Source organism: Poecilia latipinna, unplaced genomic scaffold, assembly GCF_001443285.1.
Source record: "Poecilia latipinna isolate Pla-1442-1.1 unplaced genomic scaffold, P_latipinna-1.0 Scaffold657, whole genome shotgun sequence".
Classification (NCBI taxonomy): domain Eukaryota; kingdom Metazoa; phylum Chordata; class Actinopteri; order Cyprinodontiformes; family Poeciliidae; genus Poecilia; species Poecilia latipinna.
Window position 1 is genome coordinate 120,073 of NW_015113273.1, and position 23,189 is coordinate 143,261.

A 23,189-nucleotide genomic window follows, 5' to 3' on the forward strand; every position below is an offset into this window, starting at 1 on the left:
TCCAATTACATGGTAAATATGAAATGCTTGTTCTCGTGAAACGGCGACATTTGTAATCGCTTCTGTGTACAACCAGGCGCAATAAAGCCTGTGTCCAAAGTCAGCCGTGTTATGCAATTTATTTCTGTGACTGCAGCCAATAAATAATCTACTTACAAACATAACAGTTTGAATTAGCCGGTTAAAAGTATAATTGTTTTGTGTTTTTATTATTTCTCACTCAAGCTTTGTAGTCAACATATTAACTGACACTTTGTGCTATTCTCAGACCTTTACTGCCCATTTCTAAGCTGAGTTTAGGTCCTGCTGTCTGGAGTCATAAAAGAGGTGTTGTCAGCAGAGCTAAATTTCCATGTTTCACTTGGCTAGATGCAGTGAGAGTAACAGGGAGGGGAGGGGGGAAAAAAAATTAGGAGACTGTCTGTACGGGGCTCTGGAAGAACGAGTTAGTGAGGGGGGAAAGACAGGGTAAAACTGGGGCTGGAAGATAGCTCAGGGGGGTGGCTAATATCCGGTGCGTGTCCACAGAGACAGTGTTGTTGTTTCTAGAATCAGGCAGCATAGAGAAGTGTGCAGATGCAGAGCAAAGGAGGCTGCGCTCGAGGAGAAAACAAACCAAAGTGAGCCAATATCACAGGAATGTCCTAAAAACATCTCAAACACACAAGCGTATACAGATAGATCAAGCTTTTATTGCTATTAGTCTGTCTCCAGAAACAGGACGAGACTCGAACAGAGCGCATCTCGTGATGAATCTCCCTCGATTTTATGCTCCAATAAAAAAAGAGCAACTACAGAACAATTCAGCACCAGGACGATTATCTTTTATTCCTCCGTCTTCGCCGATGGTTTGAAAAATGAGCGGAGAGACTGCCGTAGTGATTACAGGATCATACGCCACTGTAAGACTGCTGCTACTTAACAAGAGTACACACAGCCAACTTCAAGTGACTTACAACCTCTTTAAAGATTTATAATACACGATTACCCACAACAGCAATAACCCACTTTGGCCTAAGAAAACAAAAAGCCAATGTACAGGCCACAAGAGGCTTATGTTTCTTTAAAACTAATATGTTAAACCAATCCACAGGCCACAATAGCACAATGCGGAACAAAAAACCCATCACTGTTGTCGTGCCAATTGAGCTTTCTCCACCACGCATGTGTATCGTAACATTAGATGGAAAACATCTATTTTTCCAGGATCTGGAAAAATAGATGTCAAAGCCTCAGACCTGCTAGTGGAAATCTCAACAATCCGTGTTTTTGTGAACCCATCATAGCTAAAGGTCGCCAGGTCACGGTTTCATTATTTTTGAATATTCAACCCGGTATGAATATTTGAATATTGAATATTCAACCTAATATTTTTCTGCTATGAAAAATATTGGATTTAGAAATATTTAATTTATTTGTTTGGGGCAATGAATGTTAATTAACAGATTTGCAATAGCATCTGTTGTCCTTGGACAATGAGTAATTTATCTCGCTAAAATTTAACAAAAGTCATACAAACAAGGTTAAAATGACAACTTCACAAATTTTGTCAATAAATACAAAAAATACAAATCAATACAAAACAAGGAAATAATTATAAACACCATAAGAAGTAAGTTTAAAAAAATGAATTAATCCATCTGGATGGCAAAACACAAGTGGGATTAGGAGAAGGTACTTATTCAAGATCTGATGTGCAATGAAGCAATGCTTTAATTGTTTTTTTAAACAGATTAGAAGCGATAGCTATTTCTAAAACTAAAAGTTAAAAGTCTACTTTTCCCAGGGAATACAAACATAAAAGGATGTTTAAATAATGCTAACTTTGCTAAATGCTAAACTCTACAATACTTTATTTCACAATGCTAAAAACTATTTTCCTTGCTTCTTCTCCTAGCACAAATAATGACCAATCATTGCAAAAACCCTGCAAAAGTATTCTGAATCTTGTTTCTTTTTCATTCAAAAATGTGTCATGAAGGAGAATCTGTTTTCATAAGTTTGCTTCTCTTCCTTGAATTCAACTGTTCATTTCAGTGAGCAAAAGAGAGAACTTAACGATGAAGGGAAAAACAGAAACCCGTCCCCGTCTGAGGACATCAGCTGGTGTTTTGCAGCTAATGCAGTTAGACCTGTGTGCTAAAGGGATTTTACTGTTATAATGTTCTCTTCCACAGCGCTGGGCTATAAGTGAATTACCCATGTGTGGTGCTGTACAGCACAAGGAGTGAGTAAACAGGCATTTAAAACGAAAAGCAGGCATGCAGGACTACACTTAGTCTACGCAAACAGCTTCATTTTACAACCTTTGTTGTTTTGATTTTTTACAACCATATTAAAGACAAAATATGCCTTCCTTGGTGCTCAAAAGCCCAAATAAAACTACGTGATCCACACAAAGTAAGCAACGTAAATGAATTGGACTTGAACAACAGCATATCTTAACAGCTAAGGATGCGGTAACTTTTGCTCCATCAGCAGTCTGGGAGCAGTGTGCAACCACAGCAGACTGGAACCTTTACCCCCAACCAGCAAGTGTCAGACATGACTCCACTCCCATATGGGCACATCCAGAATCTCAGCGGGGGCTCGGAGAATGAGCCGGGGGTACTGCTGCCAAAACGGTGCGTGTGTAGCGGTGGGGTTAGTCTGGCCACTGTGCTGCTACGAGCAAATCCAGGCTTGTTAAGCATTCGGAGAGAGAATGAGAGAGAGAGAGAGTTGGAGGGCAAGCTGCCTTTTTACAACCAGGCAGCAGATTGTTGTGGGTGTCGTCGTCAGCGCTGCACCGAGTGCAAGAACTGACACATTATGAGAGTGAAGATGGGGGGGGAAAAAATTCTCAACAAAGTTCAGCTTGATTCCATTACAGACGGATTAGTTTAATTGATTCCTAATGGCATTTTTATTGACCACTGTAGGGCAGGCTTTTTCCCCACTACTTCACTGCACTTTGTTCATTTATAATACAAGAACAGATAAAGAGAGGCAATCAGCAGCGCTGCTAGGAAACTCATGAGAGCAACAACCAGCAGTGGCGAGAATTTTAGATGAAATTGTAACATTTTTATATGAAAGTACCTGCAATCCCTGGCAAAAGTAACCTACCACTTTGAACGTTCACATGTGGTGCTGTGGTGACCTTTTTATGTGAAAACCAGGGTTTCCCCCTAGTGTATTATAAGCCTGGCGGGCCACCAGACTTTACTTGCTCCCCCCACCTGGCTAAGCATTGCTTATTTTAAATAAGTTTTTTGTACACCAGTAACGGAGACAGAAAAGACAAATAAAGCTAGGTTTATAGTTGACGCATTGAACTGGGAACGAAGAGGTGCGCACCAGTTGTGCCGTCCCTGCAACATTTGGGAATTTACGAAGCCTGCCTGTGCAGCACCAAATTTTCGTAACTTGTACAGTTTAACACAAAAACACAGTGGAGTGCCTTGTGCCTCTACCACCAGGCTTAGCAGATTTTCTGGGGGGAAAACCCAAAAGATGAATGGTGTGAAAAATTACGTTTCTACTAGGGGTGGGCATTTATTGTATCATTTATCATTTGCAAGAATTTTATTTATTCTTTTATTAAGACAATTTTTTTTGTTGTCTTGATACATTTCAATTAATGGTGTGAAAAAATAGCAAAAAAGTGACAGTATTATCTGACATTTTATTTTTACCATTTTCTCCGCTCATGGTTCCACAAGAGCATCAATAAATATGAGTAAATTTGAAAATGTGGTTAAATACGGTTACTACATGCAGTTTAATTCACACAGCATCTTAAGGAAAGCTAACTAAGAACAGCGGTGCTGAGTGTTGCTATGCCATGCAATCACACCCATAAAGTTAACTAAAAAAGTGGTAATATATGGAGTGCTGTGGTGGCGCAGAGGCAAAGCATGACCCACATATGGAGGCATTAGTCCTCATGGTGCTAATCGCAGGTTCGATTCCCGGCCTGGTGACATTTGCCGCATGTCTTCCCCCTCTTCCCTGAAAAGTTTGTTATGCATTACTGTCCAGGAACCTTTACTTTGGCGTCCTTAAATAAAATTCAGTACAACTGGCTGCTTTTAGAAGTAACCTAATTAGTAAATAGAGTACAGCTGTGTGTCATTTAATCTCAGTATGAATCCAGCTGTTCCGTGAAGGCCTCAGAGATTTGCCAGAAAACGTTAGGAAACAAACGAGGAACACAGAAAACCGGTCAGGGATAATGGATGGAGACGTTTAAAAGCATCATTAGGTTATGGAACAGTTTCCCAAGCTTTGAAAAGTTTTCTAATTAAACACACAACTGCATCCAAGGTATTTACGTTCATAAAAGATATTAACACCTCCAGGTGTTAAATTGTTTATTTTGCTATACATGAAAGCTACATTTTTTAATTATTTATAGTTTTCAAAATGGGTGCTAAATTGCTTTACAGTTTATTGGTCTTACTGGTTTTGCCTTACCAAGACAGTGAACATATTGTCTTTTGAAATCAATGCTAAAAGAACCCTATGGTTTCAAAGAAAGTCCAGACATAGTGGAAATTGTATGGAATATGTTCCTTAATATCAGATTCGAGTTTGAAACTTTAGTAAGGTGACAAACAGTTTGGACAAGTATTAGTCATGCTCTTGTCATATTAGTCATGTCATGCTACATTAGAAATGCAATTAAAAAGGGGTGGAAATGAGAAAATTGTTTTAGACATAAAACCAAAATTAGTCAGCCCTTCTTGGAGGTTACCACAAGAAAAAACCAAGAGGAGAAATGAGACCAAAACTGAATGTTTTTGCCAACATGCAAAACACTGTGTGTAGAAGGAAACCAACATTGCTAATCATCATTCCTGCATCAAAGCATGGTGGTACCAGTGTCATGCAGCAGGGAAGCCAGTAAGAGTTGATGGGACGATGGATGGAGCAAAATACAAGGCAATTCTTGAAGATGACCTGCTCAAGCATGCCAAAGACTTGAACAGGTCTTTGGCATCCAGAGTATTTACATCCATAAATACCTCGGATTTATGTTTGCCTTAAGCAGTTCGAAAGGTAAGATAAGCATTTCAAACAGCGTACCTTAGGATAAAGACCCTAAACATACAGAAATGACCACCATGGAATGGCTTAATCATTTGTTACAATATCCTAGTCAAAGTCTAGCTTTAAATCCAGTGGACAAAGTCTGCAGAACATGTTTCAAAACTGTTGTTTACGGATACTCTACGTTTCAGTGCCTGGCTGGTAGAGACCAACACTTAATGACTTGAAGCTGTAACTACAGTGAAAGCTGGTTTACAATGTACTGACTTAAGGCTCCCACATACTCGGGTGTACTTCACTCTGCGGGGTTCTGCACGTACTCAATGCGGATGTCCGCGCAAAGGTCAAGTTTTACAACTGTGTGCGCATACAGGGTGTTGCACAGTAAACTGAAACAGCGTTCAAACCATTTTTGTATGAAACGCCAAGCTGACACCCGTCAGTGCGGCACAGAGTAGCAGTCAGGTCGCGCATCGCAGTGACTGGTTGGTCGAAGTGGAGTGTCGCTGCCATCTATCACCTGGGAACATTAAGTGTATCACAAATAACCTTGGAGGAGAGACCTGGACAAATTAATTTATATTTTTGGTCTAATTTGTATTGATGCCAGTATTAGGGTGGTAGGGGAACTTCTTAATCCTGGGCCAGGGATTACAAAATCCCTGGTCATTAAAATGTAGTTAGAGTAAATGGAGAGTATGCCCGAAAATGTGGTTTAACACGTGCAAGCCAGAAAGAAAGTTACCATTTTCATTCTACTTCACAATTATTCACAACTTTGTCAATAATAGTTATTGTAAATTTGTTTTAATGGGACATGTTTCATAGCATACAATTAGCATTAATAGCACATTTTGGTTACAATAAATTGCTTTCTCAGTGCCGTTTGCTGATAAGACGTCTCTTAGTACTCACTAACAGTCCAATCTGAATTAAGATGGCTGTATATATGGTGAGCACAAAAATATCACAGCGTAAAAAAAATAAAAAGGCAGTTTCAAAAGAAAGTTGACAAAAAGTACAAGTAGGGCATGTGGAACTTTCTCAAACTAATATAAAGTAAAGTGCTGGATGAGTCCTCGACACAGTACAATGTAATGACGCCGCTTCATCATCTAGAGCTGCTGTCTACTCCTCAGCATGAGACAATAGAAAAACTTCCATCTGCAGGTTTCTATGGAAACTCCACGCAGGAGCTATTTTCCCCTATTTTTGGGTCTCTTGACAGTGAAGTGAATCTTACAAAGGAGACTCTTGAACATCTCATTGGTGTCTCAGTATGGAATTGTAAGGGTGACGTTACCGGGTTATTGGATCAGAAAAAATACCTTGTTTTTCAGAGAAATTTGTGCAGGATGAAAACATTTAGATCAGCTAAAAGTCTCTGTTGTGTCACTGTGACAAAAAATCAGAACGCAAGACTTGAGAGACTGAAAAACCAGCCACGTGAAACATAAAATGAAATCCTAGGGTCGAACAATAAAATGAGAGAAATTGAAACTTTTTGTGAATGATTGCCTAATTCAGCTTCAGACAGGCGGAGAGCAGAAGAGATTAAAGAGTGAAACATCTCAGCGAGCAACAGCAGCATTTGTACATCAGATTCCTGGATCGGCTACAACAAAAATGTTTAAACGTCTGGCATGAAAACGTGGGGAAAACGGCCTTTACTCAAGCAATACGGTGTCAAATGTTGTGGGGATGTTTACCGACTTTATTTACATCCAAGATGTAGGGGAGGCAATAAAACATTCAGGCCTAACTAAACTAAAGCTTTATGTGACAAAACTCCATGCTTGTTTGTTTCCCCTCGCTACATACCAAATGAGGTCCCACACATTAGTCCACAGGCATGAAAACACTCAGCGCAGTCTGGACGCCAGATGGAGGCTTGGATCGCATGTGAGAAGGAACAGGAAGCTTTCAAAAGTCTTGGAAACTCTCCCCGTGTTCATCGATGTTGCTTGAGCCGCGAAGGCATCTGTCAGTTAGCCTGATACTTATTTAACGCAAAGGGGAAAAAAATGCAGCCTACTCCTCTAAATGCAAGAGATGAGGCACATCTTCAGAGTACCCACGCTACGACCCCAGCAGTCTGTTTTACTGCTGGTTCTTGGCTCTTCAGCTGTCCCCTCGGGGGGTGAGTGTAAATCTGAATGCTTAGACAAGAATAGGAGGTCTGAAAAATCAGGAGCTCCATGAACCGATGGTGGTGAGGTTTTATGAAAACATTCGACACATGGACATACAATCAGGACGTTTTACTGCACTTTGTTAGCTGCAGAAGGAAAGCGTTTTAAGAGGAAGGGAAAAGGATTTATGGGAGAGCATGTGCACACATTGTAGAGGTGTCACGCATGTGGTTTTCATGAAGCTCTAGTGCGTCTGGCCATCAGTGTGGGTTCTACTGTGAAAATGCAATTAGACAAAACCACTCGCACGTGAACTGGCCCATTTTTTGCGTAACCTTTCGGTTTATGGGCCTGCTTTTCGTCCGCGGGCTGGCCTTCCGACGCGGGGGTAAAACGCTGGCTCTGGGTGGCCTCGAAATCACCCGGTCGGCTGGTCTGACTCGAAATCCGAAAGGACGGGACCCTTTAACTCAGTGCCAATTCATACGCTGGGCTCACCGGTTTCTCTCACAGGAACCCGCTCACATTTCACGGCAGATGGAGCGTGTGAGGAGGCAAAACACGGAAAGCCAGAAAGACATAAGCGGAGAAACAGTCGGAGATCAAAGGGGGAAAAGAACATGAGGCAGAGAGAGGAAGCTGGGCTTGAGTTTCTGAACCTTTCAAACAGCGGAGAGGCAAACACAATTGGTCAGAAGGCCTGACTAATTTGTTACAGGCAAAAAGACTTTGACTAGAAAGAACAGAGAGATGTGAATTATAAAGTAGAAACGCATTGGGAAGTTGGCTGGAGACTGGCACTGAATGATTTAATGCTCGACCGACTCTGATCTAAGAAGGAAACTAAAACTGGGATCTCTTTTGATGAGTGAACACATAAGTAAGTGCTACCAAGTTGGGTATTTCAACACTGTTCAGTGCGGAAGCCGTTCCTCAATAAAGAACCAGTTGGAGGAATCACAAAGTTGCCAGAAACTTCAAGAAAAAGTCATTTTCTATGAGGATATAGTGGTTGTTAATCCAAAATTGTAACATTTCTGGGATTTGTTTGTATTCCTTGGCAGCAGATTTGTGCTTCTCACACTCCATATGCGAGAAGCACAAATATGGCTCACATATGTATGCACAAGGCTCTCTATAGCCTTAACCCCTGTAGTGCAGAGCTTTTATGCACATAATGTGCATAACATTGTATGGGTTGGCAACAGAAGTGAGCCAGATGCAAGGAAAACATCGTCCAGCCAATTGACAATACATTTGCACTTACCCATTATAGTTGTAAAAAAGCTAGTTAGCTTGCTAGGATGTATTAGCAGCTTGTTACTGGTAGCTTCAAACACCTCGAGTCACCAAACATAATTAAAATGTCTGTGGGCGACTCAAACTGTTGCCTGACAGAAAAATACCACAAGAAAAAGAAAAAAATCTACATAGAATATGAGATTAAATAGTCCGAACATGGCAAAATTTAACACCTGTGGTTAAAGTATTTAAGGACAAAAAATGTTTTTAATGAATCTAAGACATTGTAAGGCCTTAACTTTATATACATTAATTTAAGTCGTAATACTTTTTAAGGATGCACACACACACTCCAAAGAAATGCCATTAGCTAACATTTTTGTAATGTACTAAAAACATATAATTTCTAATGCTTTTAATTACAAATTGTTAGATACGTCCATCTAAATCACAGATTTTCTGTTCATATGTCTTCAGTCTTGTATAAAATGTTCCAGATACTGACACATCTTGGTCCTTGGTGGCACCAGGTTATTTCTGATAATAGGTGGACAGGAGACAAAGCCTTACGGGACGGTTGACGGTGCGCTGCAGTCTGGATGCCGCTCAGAGCAGCCCCACTGTGCCACGAAGCAATAATCTCTACATTGTACATAATAATTCAATCTGTAATGAGACAGTAAACCCAGAGAGGCCCTAAGTAATAACCAGGATTAGGACTGTGAAAGGAGTCTCACGTAGGAAGCTAACTTGTATCCAAGCTACGGAGGGATTAGTTCACAAATGTCACAGTATCTGTGTATTGAGTACTAGTCAATATGAGCTGAATACTAAGCATTTCCTCACATTACTCTCCACTGTGCTTGTGAAAGCTCACAGTGTCTGTAGGCTTTTGTCCCTCTCAGTCATTCAGGCTGAGCCACCTGCTCTGCTTGGCTGACGCTGATTTACACACGCTGCAAATTAAGGGTAAAACTGATGAAGTGGACAACTAGCTTGTAAGAAATTTTGTATTAGCCGTGGTTCGTACAGGCAGAACATCTCATTGCATGCGCGGGTCCTAAGATACTTCTAAAGTAAACAAACAAGGGCAGGAAATCGACTCGGTCCTGGCAGAGATCCAAGAGACAAACACTGCATCTTTTCACTGACTCAAGAGGCTGCATTATTTTTTCCACTCTCTCAAGAAACTGTTTGTCCATTTCACTCTTGACTCAGTGCAGATGTAACATGTAACTGCAAGTTTCACCCATTTCTCTGCTGTAGAGACTGAGCATGTGAGGCACCGTGCGAAGAAGCCCTCAGTCGTTCCGTATATTCTGCAGGAGGACAAAATGACCTCGTTCTTGCAAATGTTTGCTTCGGCAAAGAAAAAGTGGTGAAAGGGATTGGCCAGTTTCTGCTGCAGTAAGAATTGAGTGACTTGCGCCAACTTACAAAGGCCTGGTTTCATTCGTCGCTTGAACCAAGATATTAAATTTTAAGTGTTGAGAACTGAGCGAGAGCTGCAAAATCTAAACAGCAGTGCACTGGAGTCTACTGGCTGGCATGTCACCAGTCCTTTAAACATCCTCACTCTGTAATGGAAATATGTTCTTTAATTAACTTTTTATTGCATTTATAGAAAACGCAGTTTGGTGGATTATAAAGAAGTGAATCACCAAAACCACTGGGTAACCCAGGCAGCAGTGACAATAAAAACCAGGTTTTCTGCAAGTTTCACTCTAATTTAATGACCTTTAAGACCATTATAAATTACATTTCAGACCTGTATCTCCACAGAAATACTAACATACCGTTGCTGGCTGGAAAGGGTATGTTAGCATTGAATTAGCGGTAGCGTCAACCAGCCAGAGACATGCAATGTCTATGTCCGAGTGTGACTTTTGCCTGACAGAAAAGTCTGGTGGAAAAAAGAAATGTGTAGAATATGAGTTTTGTCAAGACAACATTTCTACATTTTCAATTCTCTGTTGCACGATCGATTAACTAAAAAGAGAAAACGGGGAAACAGAGTTACCTAAATGTTTTCAAACTGAATATAGCGTGTTCTACCATGAAGCAGAGAAATACAGGCTGAAAGTCTTACTGGCATTTTAAGTTGTTGTCTGAAGATGTTGCAATTCCCCACTTGTATCTTTTTTTTGTGGTTGTACACAGTTTAATGGGTTCTCGCGAACATAAAGCTGGTCTGAGTCATTTAAACAAACATAACCCTCATTAAGTGAGGCCAAAGTAATGGGGGATAAGGTGTGTTCATATGTGAGAAACCAAGCAGGTTGCAGCTGAATATGTTGCCAGAAGTTATGATGAGATACTGGTGTACATGTAAGCCTTTGGCCGGCGCTTGTGCCAAGACGTGAGCACACTGACAAAATCCATCCTGCTCTTTTTCAAGTTCCTGTTAATAATTTATCACGGGTTGTCAGCAGGAAAGACCCCACAAGTGAGAAGTAACAGAGAACCAAGGCTTCTGGTAGAAATGTACATTTCCTGAGTGACAAAAATAAAAACTGAGTAAAACAAAAAACTTAGAAGACCGACCTACATCAGTTTTCCTATAAGCGATTTATAAATGAGTAAAAACTACAAAACTGTGAACAATGTGTACAATATGCCCGTTGACAACACTGTTTGTTGCTACTTTCTCAAACTAATTTAAAACAAATAGTCAGAGGAAGCACAAAAGTAGTCGTTAAAAAGAAAGACATATTTTTTCGGTCAGGTTAGCTTCTTCATCATTTCATACTTATTAACGTCCTACTGTTTTGCACCCAATCATCTCTGGGTACAAGATGATCGGTCTGCACCGTTCTGTAGCCACTTTGGAGACAATTCTTAGAATAAAAGCCAACTCCGGTTCTCCACAGGAAAAGCTGAATGAAGCGCAGTAAAGTTAACCTGTTTTATTTTTTTCAAGCTTTCTACCTTTTTCTCATCACAGAAACAGCTGGAGTTGGAAAGACTGGCAGCATTTTAGAAACTTTAGCATCTTAGCAAGCTGTGCTAATTACCAATATGCTAAAGTAAGTTTAAAATGTCAACTCTGCTCTCAACCAAAAAGTTTGACATTGTCTCTGCTCTTAAAACAAATAAGTGCTCACAGAATGTAAGCTGCAGAAATGTTTTTTTGAATGCTATGAATTAAATTGTTCAGAATTAGAAGCTAAAAGCTGCTAAAATTTATCAGCAGGTCAAAAAACGAACAACAAAAGGTCAAAAATCAATGAGAACCTTAGTCCACGAATCCCTAACTACTCTGGTTTGAAAAACAGAAAGTGCATTGCTCCTTACGACCAGTGGGTTGCGACTGAAACAATGTGGGACCACATATTATTTGAATGAAAGTTGGACTCTTCATAGCGCAAACCAGACTAGAAACTCAAACTTTGGCTCAAGTCTGCATCAACTGTGCACAAATTTTGAACAAAATGAAATCAATTTATCATCTCTGAAAGGAAGGTAAGGATCAAACACCAAGGTGAGCCAGAGGGTAAAGATGCATCAAGAGGCAGTAATAGCTTCAGGGTCAGAGGTCAAGCAACTGAAAACGAAACTCGCAGCAAAACATGATTACGCCTTAGGGATCAGAAATGAACACTTAAGATGCCAGCGGTCAAACGGTCCATGGATGACCAGTTCAGGCTAACCAATCACTGCGAGGGGTGAGAGGTCAAACTACTCAGTTAAGTCCAGAGTGGCGGAAAAGCTACCTCGGGAGTAATGAATGAGGGGCACCACGTGACACACGCTGGAAAACAGCTAGCAAAACGTTTTACCAACAAACCGACATTTGGAAAACATTTTGGTGCCAACAGACTGGACCACACATACACACCACACTGGCTCCAAAGAAAGGCTTTATCAGCCCACACAGGTGTGACAGGGCTGTGGATAAGAAGGTCATGGATGTTTCTTTCACTGCTCTATGCTGAGAGATGTGACATGAATGGACACAGCACAGGAGAGTGAGGGGGGGGCGTTAGCAAATGTGGCATTTTGGTTTGGGGACCACCTAGAGAGCGGAGCTAAAAACAAACAAGTAAACTCAAGACATCTTTGTTCACAGGTTTATTGACACAGAGCGAGGCCGACTTTCCATAAAAAGACAGCCAGGTGGTCGGCACTTTGTACAGCAGGACCTTAAAACAGGATGAAAAAGCTGCAGCCAAGTCGGCCCGGAGGCTTTCAGGTGCAGAGGAACATCACAGCTTGGATTACTATAAACAAAACTTGCGAGACCCTTATTCATCTACTTGACAAACCAAAAATCAAAGACCTAACCTGTGGTCAGGGAAGCAGATTAAAACATCTAAGAAGGTACACACCCAGCGTCTGCTAAGAGGGGAAGGTGAGTGTTAGCCGGCAGGCTGGACGAGACCCGACAGGCCCGCTGTTTGGAAAAGAAACAGTGACCTGCAAGTGTTCACGGCATTCCTCCAAGACACTAACACAAAACATCCCCCTCCGTCTGGGGAAAAAAAAAAAAACCTCACAGAACAAAAGTGTTTTCCTCCATATGTCTGGCCTGGAAAATCTTAAAGAGCCTGAAAAGACAAAGACAGGCACAGAACCCTCATCAGAGGAGCAGCGAAACCCAACAAAGAGACGGCCATGACGGCCCATTAATCATGACTGGGCTTTTTGAACTTCTCTTCCTTGGAGATTTGGTAAACATGTACTGTATTTGGAGGGAGCGTTATCTCCCAGAGTATAAGTAACCCTGTTCCTGTTCACTGTATCCGTTCCGAGACGTGCCCAAATGGTGACGCATTTAAAAGCTTTGATTGTTATTATGCCGCTAAGTTTTCCCATGACACCAGCAAGGCGACAGACCGGGAATGTATCCAGGTATATGTTTTTAATTTTAGTACAAGACACAATTTGGCCAACTGGGAACTTAGACAACATAATGAAAATAAAGTGACAGCTTACATGCACTGAGGATGGATGATGTGGTAAATATGAATAACAATTTCCTTTTGAGTAAAATCAAGTATTTTCCCAACAATTTCCTCCAAGCTTTAATCATTGTTGCGACTTACAACAGTTGATATTCAATACTTAGTTTTTGAGTTTACTATTTCTGTCTCAGTACTTGTTTTCAAGTATTCAATGAAGTATTTTATTTAATATCTATGCATACATATAGTTTAAAGTTTTTCATAGTCTTAAAATGTGTTATTTTGAAGGAAAAAAAACTAATACAGCATTTGTTTCATAAGAAAAAAAAACTTTCTGTAAAAACTATTGAATTTTAAGCTTAAACAATTCAGCTAAATAGGTGAATATCATTTATTTTTTTAAAATTCAGTCCACAGGACCAACAATAAAAAAATGTTCAGTAAACGGACAACTCACGTCCACTGAGGATCTCTGCAGAGGGGTGGAGTTTGCTAGGTTAAAGTTAGCTTGCATCCTCTTTTTTTTGATAAAATGTGTTGATGTAAAGCTAAACTCAAAGAGATGTTTCCCTGTTTCACAAGCTAAGTGCTTAACTTTATGTTCTTAGCTCTAAATGAGTAATGCTTCAGCAGCGGTCTGACCCAGAGCCTGGCTGATAACATATCAGAAACGGATGCAGTAACTCTTATTACTCCACTTTGACACTGAACATCAGCATTAAAGGTTAAAAAAACAATTGGAAACATCAACAAATCCTGCAGTGATCAAAGTTTTCCACAAGAGGGAAATTACTGGGCCCTACTTAAAAGGCAACATTGCAAAAGTATTTTCATCATTCAAGATCTAATATGATTTCATTGACAACCCTGAGTTAGCTGAGATTTTCCAGAACAAATCATGCTCTATTTCCTTCTTGGAAGGCTCAAAATACTTTAACAATCATCTTTGTGTCCCAGATAAGCATCTGAAAATACAGAAATGTAAGCAGAGATGGAGACACCCGGTTTGCTGCGCCACACAGCGAGTGTTTTGTTTCCTCTAAATGAAAAGTAAGGAGTAAGCGGAGAACAAGGAGCAGCGCTGACTCTGTATCTAATAAACTCTAATCCTGATTAGACCCTTAACGAGCTCCAGCCTGGATTTAGATGGTGAGGAGAGAAGGTGGAAGGCAGAAAATTACAGGAAAAGCAGAGTTTGCGTCAGCGTCACATACGCGTTCAAAGCCGGTAATATTTTTTTAATAGAATTTTAAATCGTTTTCTATGCTTTAAAGTTGTTACAGAGTACAAGAGTTGTCTCTGTAACAACTAGAGAGATGAGTATAGAGAAAATAGTATAGAGAAATGAGTGATGATTTATCCTCAATGTGTTGCTGCTCATTGCCAGACAGCTGGCTGAAAGATGGCAATTATTTTCTCTTACAACAAAAATAAATCTATCAGTTAAAAAAATATTCCTGGAGGCAAAAAGCATAGATAGTCAATAAATGCTATTAATTAGATTCTAAATTTGACAGAAATAAATATGTAAAATTACTTACCACGAGAATAAAGTAAGTGAAGCTTTTCTGTATAAAATTAAGCCAACTGTGTGCTTGAATATTTTGCTATTTTACATTTTTTGGGTATTTTTACGTCACGTTATTGCACTATTAAAAACGGCATATTAGCTCTCCAAGACCACAGTGTTCTTGGAGGGAACATTTAGGTCACTCCGAGATGTCTTGCATTCACTGTCCAGAAGGTCGTTGCCACTTCGTAAACCTCTGTGGGAAATAGAGAGAGCAAGAGGAAGGCGTGAACATGCTGAGAAGAGTGGGAACGAACAGAACCAAGCACTGTAAAAAAAAAAGAAAAGAAAAGAAAATTCCCAGTGGAAAAGCAGTGAGCATGTTTGCCAGCGTGCGGGCAGTGTGAGGGTGTAATGACGGGGTTCTGTCATGCAGGCTGAGGTCAGGCGACCGGGCAGAAGTTAAGACTTCGACAACAATATGATGTAATCAAAGAGAGCGAGCATTACTCATCGACCTCAGACACAGGAGGTGCTCAGGAATTTTATTGTGAGCACTTCATACAGGGAGGCACGCAAAAGCTTTTTTTTTTTTTTCCTTCCCTCTCGCTCCCTTTCTCTCTCATAATGTGAACGCCGAGAGAACCCGCTATGATGTTCATCCAAGAATAACCAGAGGACCACGAAACATCTGTAGCGTCTTACAAAACAACAGAACTTCCTTTTAATCAGTAGGAAGTTGCACCAAATTATAGCACTGGATTTAGAGAAAACATGCCAGGAAGAAGTCTTTAAATAGTAAGAGGTGAAGCTACACGAATCACAAATCAATGCCTGGAAGCGATATCTGGTGGGCTACGATGATGAAGTACCATCCAGTAGGGATGAAAAACTATAGTACTGTAAAATGATTTACCATGTTTAGTGGTTCAATTGGACTCTTGAATGTAACCGATAGTTGCATTTTGGTCTGATAATGGCTTAGTTTTGTTTTTCAAAGCAGCATTTGTGTTTTTGAGACTCTGTATGCAGCGACATACTCTGAGTGTGTTTTCACACCTGATAGTCCGGTAGACTCTGTACCATTGAGAACCAAAATTGCAAAACTTATTACATTTCCAGCTGGAGCGGTTCACTTTCACACTGCACGGTGTCAAACAAACCAAACCCGTTTCCCCACTTCGCCTGTGGTGTCGCTGCACCAAGAAACTCCGAAGGAAATGACACAAAAACCTCTGGAGACGACGACCGCAACTTCATCCTGTGTGAAATGTTAACAAAAACAGAGCAGCATCAGATTTTAGCGGTTGCCAAATTTTACCTTTGGCAAATGTCCATGAGCCATTTCTCCTGCTTGTTCTAGACTTGTTTGTTTTGGTTATATTTACCCAGAATGCCCTGTGCTATAGTCCTACGTTTGCAGTGATCTCCCATCCGCTTAGCTTTCACATCTGTGTTAGAGTTCACGTCAACCAAGGCGGACCAGAGTTCGCTTTTTTTATCCACATCAGAGTTCAATTGTGCGTTCACACCTCCCCAAACAAACCAAACTTTCTAGGCAAACAAACTGGAGTTGGATTAAAGTTAACTAAGCAGGGCTGGAGTGAATGCACTCTTAGTCACCTTCCCACTTTTACACTCATCAAAACAAATATGACAAAATATGGTGATAAAACCTCAACTCCATATAACCCACCCCCTAGCATGACAACGATATATTCAGCTGGTTAAACAGACTTTTACTGTCCTTAATGCCAAAACCTGATGTAAACATTAGTGACCAAGATGCTAAGACTCACTAGACATTGCAATAATGAAAAAAAATTAGTGAGGAAAATATGTGTTTAATTGTAACCAATATATTTAATTCAATATTCCAAATTAATATCCTGGCAAGTTTTTCTATCTTTGTACCGCCCTAGAAAGAGTCAAATTGAAAAGAGAGACAATGACCCGAATACATCGAAGGAAGGTTAGAGAGAAACCAGCGTCTCATTACTTATCAGCTAAGCATGAGCTGACAGACATGAAACAAAAGTTCTGAATCTAAACTTCAAACTCCAAACTGCGGCTGACTGGGAGCATCATTAAAAATTAACACAAAAGACTCATGAAAAACTCCAGAAATGCTATTTTGGTGCAAAGGATTATGAGTTCAACTCTCTGGGGAGCCACAATGAAACTGAAGACATCCACTTGGATCTCAAATTCCCTTCCCATTTCCCCAGTTGCCGATGACCCTTGTCAACCGTGACTCGCGAACTCCGACCTTTTGACTCCCCCATGGCTCAAAAGGCCTCCCTCGCTCTTGCGGAGAAATACCACCAAGTGTCTGCTTCCAATCTCTGCCAACCAAATCCTGTGTTGTATGAGTCAACACGGGGCCGGGGAAGACAAAACATCCCCGTAATGGAGCTCCGCTGGAGGCGAGTCACACACGTAGACACTCTGCTACAGTGAGGACGAGCCTTTTGATGGCCCTCGTGAAGCAAATGCCACGGCGCTGCGTCAAAGGCAAGCCGCAGCCCCGGAGATAAAGAGAGGTTGCTCTCTGAACATTTGTCCCTTTTGGTCCCGACGCGTTTGCTTAACACCATTACCGGCGGCCTTCCACACACATAAAAATCACTCTGTGGGCCACTCTACGCGTGTCGGCCGGTCAGGAGGATCAGAGGGAACCCAGAACAAAACCCTGTTGTGCATCTGTCAGCCAGTCCCCACCATTCTGCCCTCCAAGCCATTATTTAGTCACATAAGAATCGGAGGTGGAGCCCTGCTTTAACAGAAGAACAGTACCAGAGGAGCAGCCTCAAGCTTTAAAAGACGACCCCCCCCCCACCCCCTCCAAACCTCCTTCCCCCAAAACCTCCAACCCTTCCCGAAAGGGACAGATGACGAACAAGAAAGAAATGGGACTGAGGGTGTCACCCGGGAGCAATGAAGCGTTCAATGCCCATGGAGCGCTGGCCAGAGATCAGACTGGACGAAGTGTAAGATCTTTGATCTCCGTCTTTTATGTTCCCAAAATGATACACCTGCACAGCCACATCTTTTCTTGATTCTTTGGAGTTGACAGAATGCATTCAGTCAGCAGGACAGACTCAGGAGATGCAGACAGCGGCTCGACAGACAACAAAAACGTTAAATAACGCAGGGAGATAGTTTGATCTCTTTGAAAGACTTACCTGTACATTGTATGAATAAATGTACGCATCTTGTATGTCGATTAAACTTTGCTGCTTTTATTACGGTACAACTAAGCCCGTCACAATAACAAATTTTGCTGTAATATTATTGTTTATATCAATAAACAATAATGTTGTTGTTGTTTTGAGATTGTTTTCATGTTGATAATTGCACCCTCTTAAAGACCTATAAACTTGAATTTTGTAAAGAAGACTACATAGGACATGGAGAGTTTTAAAATATCCAAAATAAAACACGACAACTGAAAACAAGACATAAAATGGAAAGAAAACAGCAAAACTATGAAAAAGTGGATTATGTTTGTGTAAAAAATATTAGGTAGTACTATAACTACTTCTTGAATTCAAGTATTCTATCAATTACTTTATTAAAAAATATTCCATAAAAACATTTTCTGAAATTTTTTGTACAGTTTTGCCTTAGTTATTGATCTGAATATATTATGTTATATATTATATATAGCAAATGGACATTTTTTTGAGTCCGTATGCGTCAGTTAACAATTAATCAATTACTAAATTAGTTGACTTTTATTTCAATAAATCAATTCATGACGATTAATCCAATAAATAGCTTTAGCCCTACAATGGGAATGAAATTTACCAAGCTCATTTTTATTCATCAGTAAGCGATTAGTTCCCTAATTGCTTATTGAGAAGAGCTTTACTACAGCATCACACTTTGATGGATTTCATCTAGATTTCATGAAACAGACCAACACAAAGTAGCAGAGAAGAGTTCAAGGGAAATAATTGGATAGTTTCAAATGACGCCTGCTCAATTTCCAACAATCGGCCTCCTTAGTATCTGCAGGGGGAGATTCCAAAAGGCACAAACAGCTTTGAAACAGAGAACAAATCTTCTGAAGTGATACTTTGGCGAATGAGGCAGGTCCCCCAGTAGCAATTCACAGAAGGTTCTCTGATCTTCATACCTGCATGGCTGGGCAGATACATTATCGGACATTCCAGTGATTCTACACAGAACCTTGACATCTTTTCATCTACCCAATCCTCCCTTCGTGGGGACCAGCGCAGCCCAAAGAGGGGCCCACAGGTAATTTTCCTGCACACGTCAGGCGGTACCTGAGAAGAATTACAGCCCAAATTTTGAAGAAATCTGATAGAGTCAAACTAGTTTGTGTAAATTTTAAAAAGTAAGGGACTTGAGGTCTGATGGTCGTGTTTCATACAAAACAGTCTGGACAAGTACATTAAAATAGCACTTCCTAACAAGATTTCCTTTGAATTTTTGACCTTTTGCACAGTGCTGATATAAAGTTTTATGTCATATCAGTGAAAGAACATTCAGTTATTCTTCTTTCTACATGAAAAAGGAAATACAATACCTTATAAATTTCTAATGTACAGTGCACTCAGATTTTACTTACAGATACACCAGTTAAACTTTTGTGGCCAATTTCCTGTTTTTACAAAGCTTCTGACCTGCTGATAACAATTTTAAATAATTTATACTAATAATAATAACTTTATAAATGCTTTCAACGTGCTGAACAATTACAAGGAGGTAAAAACAACAAAATAAAAACAATAAAAATGGGAAGTCAAGGCGTCGTCGCACTGTAAAACAGGTCTTTATAATTTCAAACCAACTACTACTAATTTTGCATCTTGTACTAGCAGTTAGCATGTGTGGTGCAGCTAGCATAACAAAAACTGTTTGATTTTGCGTTCCTTAGACAGTTTACATCCTTAAAACAACTCCATGATTTCCAGAAGATTGCAAATATTTCTAACATCAGCATGTTCAGCAGGTGGACAGTCTCAAAAGATAAAACCAAACTTTGCTGTTCTCTGTTTAGCCTTCCTGTTACCTGCTGAAAGTATTAATGAACTCAAAACATCTCATGTTGCTGAATATAATTGAAAAAGCTTATGACTTTATTCTAAATATTTCACCAAACCATACAAACAGCTACTTTGGGTCTTTCTCACTCATTTGCAGTTTCCACACCAGAAAATGTTTTTAACCTGAAAGCACTTGTGTATCCCCTGATTGAAATATATATATATATATATATATATATATAAATAATATATATATATATAATATATATATATGACTGTCAACTGGCCAGTCATAATCCAGGGCAAACAAGCCGAAAATCGATCAATAGAAGATATGAGGCAATTGCTCTGAGCATCTCTAGTTTGAACCCAATCACCGGCAAATCTGTAGACCTACCTGTTAATGTTATGTAATTTGTATGCGTGAATTTTATTTTTCCTGGAATAGGACACTAAAACCAGCTACAGACGGTATTCTTCTAAATCCAGTCTTGACTAAAAGGACACTAATGACTGAACCCACAAAAAAAAATCTGTGTGCCATCAACAGGGTAAGTGGAATTATTAGCGGCTAAACTACTGACTGCTCTAAATCTCCGCCTGTGGTGGTGATGGGCTGCTGGTCAACTGGCTGGCTTAAAGATCCCCCATGATAACCAGTAATCCGGACCAAAGATTAGAGACCCGACATGCTGCTGTTAATCCACACAGATTTTCCCTGTTTTGTCTCAATTTGGCTCTAACAATGGGAAGGACAAGCTCACTTAAGGCATGTCCAGTCAGGCGCTGTACTCACCCGGACGGCAGTGCTCTTTGCCTGGGTGCGTTGGGGCTGCAAACCCGGAGCGCCCGGGTCCCTGGTTCCGCTCCCATGCGCCCGGGCCACGGCTCCGGACGTGCCGTTGGCGCAGACGCCTCCGGCGGACGCGGAGGCTCGAGGCCTCTGCTTGATGCCATCCAAAAGGCGCACGAGGAGGATGTTGCTCGGCAGTTCGTCCACGGCGCAATCCACCAGCGTCCGGCACTCGGGGCAGCGCAGCTCCCCGCGCGAACCCAGGATGCCCTGGAGACATCGACGGCAGAAGGTGTGCTGACAGGGAAGAACCTTCGCCGAGGCGTCCAGGCGCTCCAGACACACAGGGCACTCGAGTAGATCCAGTAAAATGGACTCATCCATACTCTGTGCGATGTGCCTTCACTTCAGAAGGACATGATAGCTGACGAGGTTTCTGTTCGGAAGCAGCTCAGGGGCCGTCACGTCACTGCCATGCCTCGGCTGTGGCCATGGCATTCGCATCAGCTGTGAACAAAAAAAAGGTCCAATGAATCGGCTGTGCAGCCAAGAAATAGGTCATAGCATCTATATAACAGACAGGACATATGGCTGTGTGTTGTGTCATCAGCTGAGAAGTGGAACAATGTCAGGCGCAAACAGGCAACTTTTACAGTCTGTGGGTGAAAGTTTAACAGATACAAAATCATTACGGCTCTGTAGTCTGGTCACCATTTGAAAAAACTCGATAGTACACCTGTTAGCGTTTGCAAGGTGCATTTGTCGCATTTTGATTTATTCTTGTCCCAATAAATTACAAAAAAAATTGAAATAAACGACAGAATTATCAGAGATGTTACTTTTATTTTCTCCACTGTTTGTTCCATTAGAGTATCAAAAAATATCAGTAAATATGGTTAAATATAATTATTACTGCAGTTTAAATCCCATTTATTTACTTAAGGGTTGTATGAAAGAAAACTATTTAAAATGTTGAAATGTTTTTCAAGAACAGTATTTGTGTTACCATACAGTCACAGTCATACAGTTACCTGTAAAAGTAGTAATAGTTTTTTATCGTAATTTTTACCGTTATCTCAACAGTACCACAATATATTGCGGTAAAATTGAAAGTCCGTATCGCCCACGTCTAAATACATTTGATAGTTTTGGTCTTAGATCCTTTCACATCACGATATTATGTTATGTCGAGATTCAATATAATTCCAGATATAAATATCCCACCGGGTGAATGAGTGACAAAATATTTAGCCAACAACACAGGAAATAAAGACTGGAAATACATTTGTAATGCGTATCCACAGTTGGAAAATACATAAAACGCTTAAAAACCAAAACTCTGATTTTTCCAGATTTGGTAGAAGACAGACTGAGAACACTGCATAATAAAAAAGGAGCGCAGGAGTGAAACACTGTGATTTATCATTCAGGAGGACAAACATCAGACTATCAAGCATGCGATCAACACACTCCGTCTGGTAAATGATTTAAAAGAGCGCAAATAACTCACTCATCTAACAATAAGTCGATTTCTGCCAGAAAAATAATCTCTCAAGCTGCTACAAAAATATTCTTGCAATAATCGTGAAGAACACCAATATTACGCAACAACCTTACGAGTTAAAGCTGTCAAGTTTTAAAGAGATACTCAAATATACAAAAAAAGAGGAGAAATTAAAGCGGAAATGCTGGAATATATTACATGTGACGTTAATATTGCCACGTTATAAATACATTATACTTTTACGAGTTTTTCTACCAATTCGCACTTTGATATAACAGTTTCAACAACTTACGGGACGGAAGTCAAATTACATAAAACACTTTAAAACAGCTGAGGGGGAGAGAAGTAAATGCGGCTCACCTCTTCCAGAACAGGACTCCTCCTCGGTTTGTTCTGTTTTTCCCAGTTTCTGCCTCCTTGCTAGCGGTAAGTTAGCAGCCGAGCCCCGGAATATTTTACCCACTTAGCAGAGAGTGTTACGCCGACAAACACGGTCGTCTAAATAATATGTGTTTGAGTCACGGGGACGCAGAGGGAGGAATAAACAAACCTCTGTTAGATACTAAAGTAAAACCAAGCGAGAGAGAAAAGGCGGAGAAGACAACGGAACTCCAGCCGTACAGAGCGCCATGTTAGTAGTTGAGCTGCTCGGCTGGAGTGTTGCTGCTGGAGCAGCAGGAGGAGAGGACAGGAGCGGAGAGGGGGAGGGCGGAGGAGGACCGCTTCAAGGACGCATGGGAAATTAGAGAACTGAGCGAACTGTTCTTTCACATCACTCAAAGATGTAACACCGTGTCAGTTTTTTTTATTTTTATTATGTTTTTTTTCCCAAATTGCTACTTTTCTATAAACTATACTCTGCAAAAGCAAAATTCCACGTTTCACAGTGGCAAAAGGATCAGAGAACAGTACATAGTTCTTTTGATAACTTCCAGTTGTATTTTTCTAAATCCTCTTTATTTACTGACCCTGACGCTTTCTAAAATCAGTGTACATTTTTAATTCCAGAGTAGGATTCTTAACAATTCTCTCACAAAACTCAAGTCTCACTCCAA

General features: G+C 40.5%; 1 protein-coding gene across 1 annotated transcript in view; it reads right to left on the minus strand.

The window, feature by feature from the left end:
- Nucleotides 1-22,836, minus strand: part of sh3rf1 (SH3 domain containing ring finger 1) — a 42,453-nt gene extending 19,617 nt beyond the window's left edge. Inside the window, exons 1-2 of the mRNA XM_015043934.1 lie at nt 22,495-22,836; nt 20,634-21,137 (exon numbers count right to left, since the gene is read on the minus strand). Coding sequence (XP_014899420.1) covers nt 20,634-21,014 — 381 coding nt within the window. The 5' untranslated portion in view covers nt 21,015-21,137; nt 22,495-22,836. The remainder of the gene's footprint in view (nt 1-20,633; nt 21,138-22,494) is intronic.
- Between the last annotated feature and the right edge of the window lie 353 nt (nt 22,837-23,189).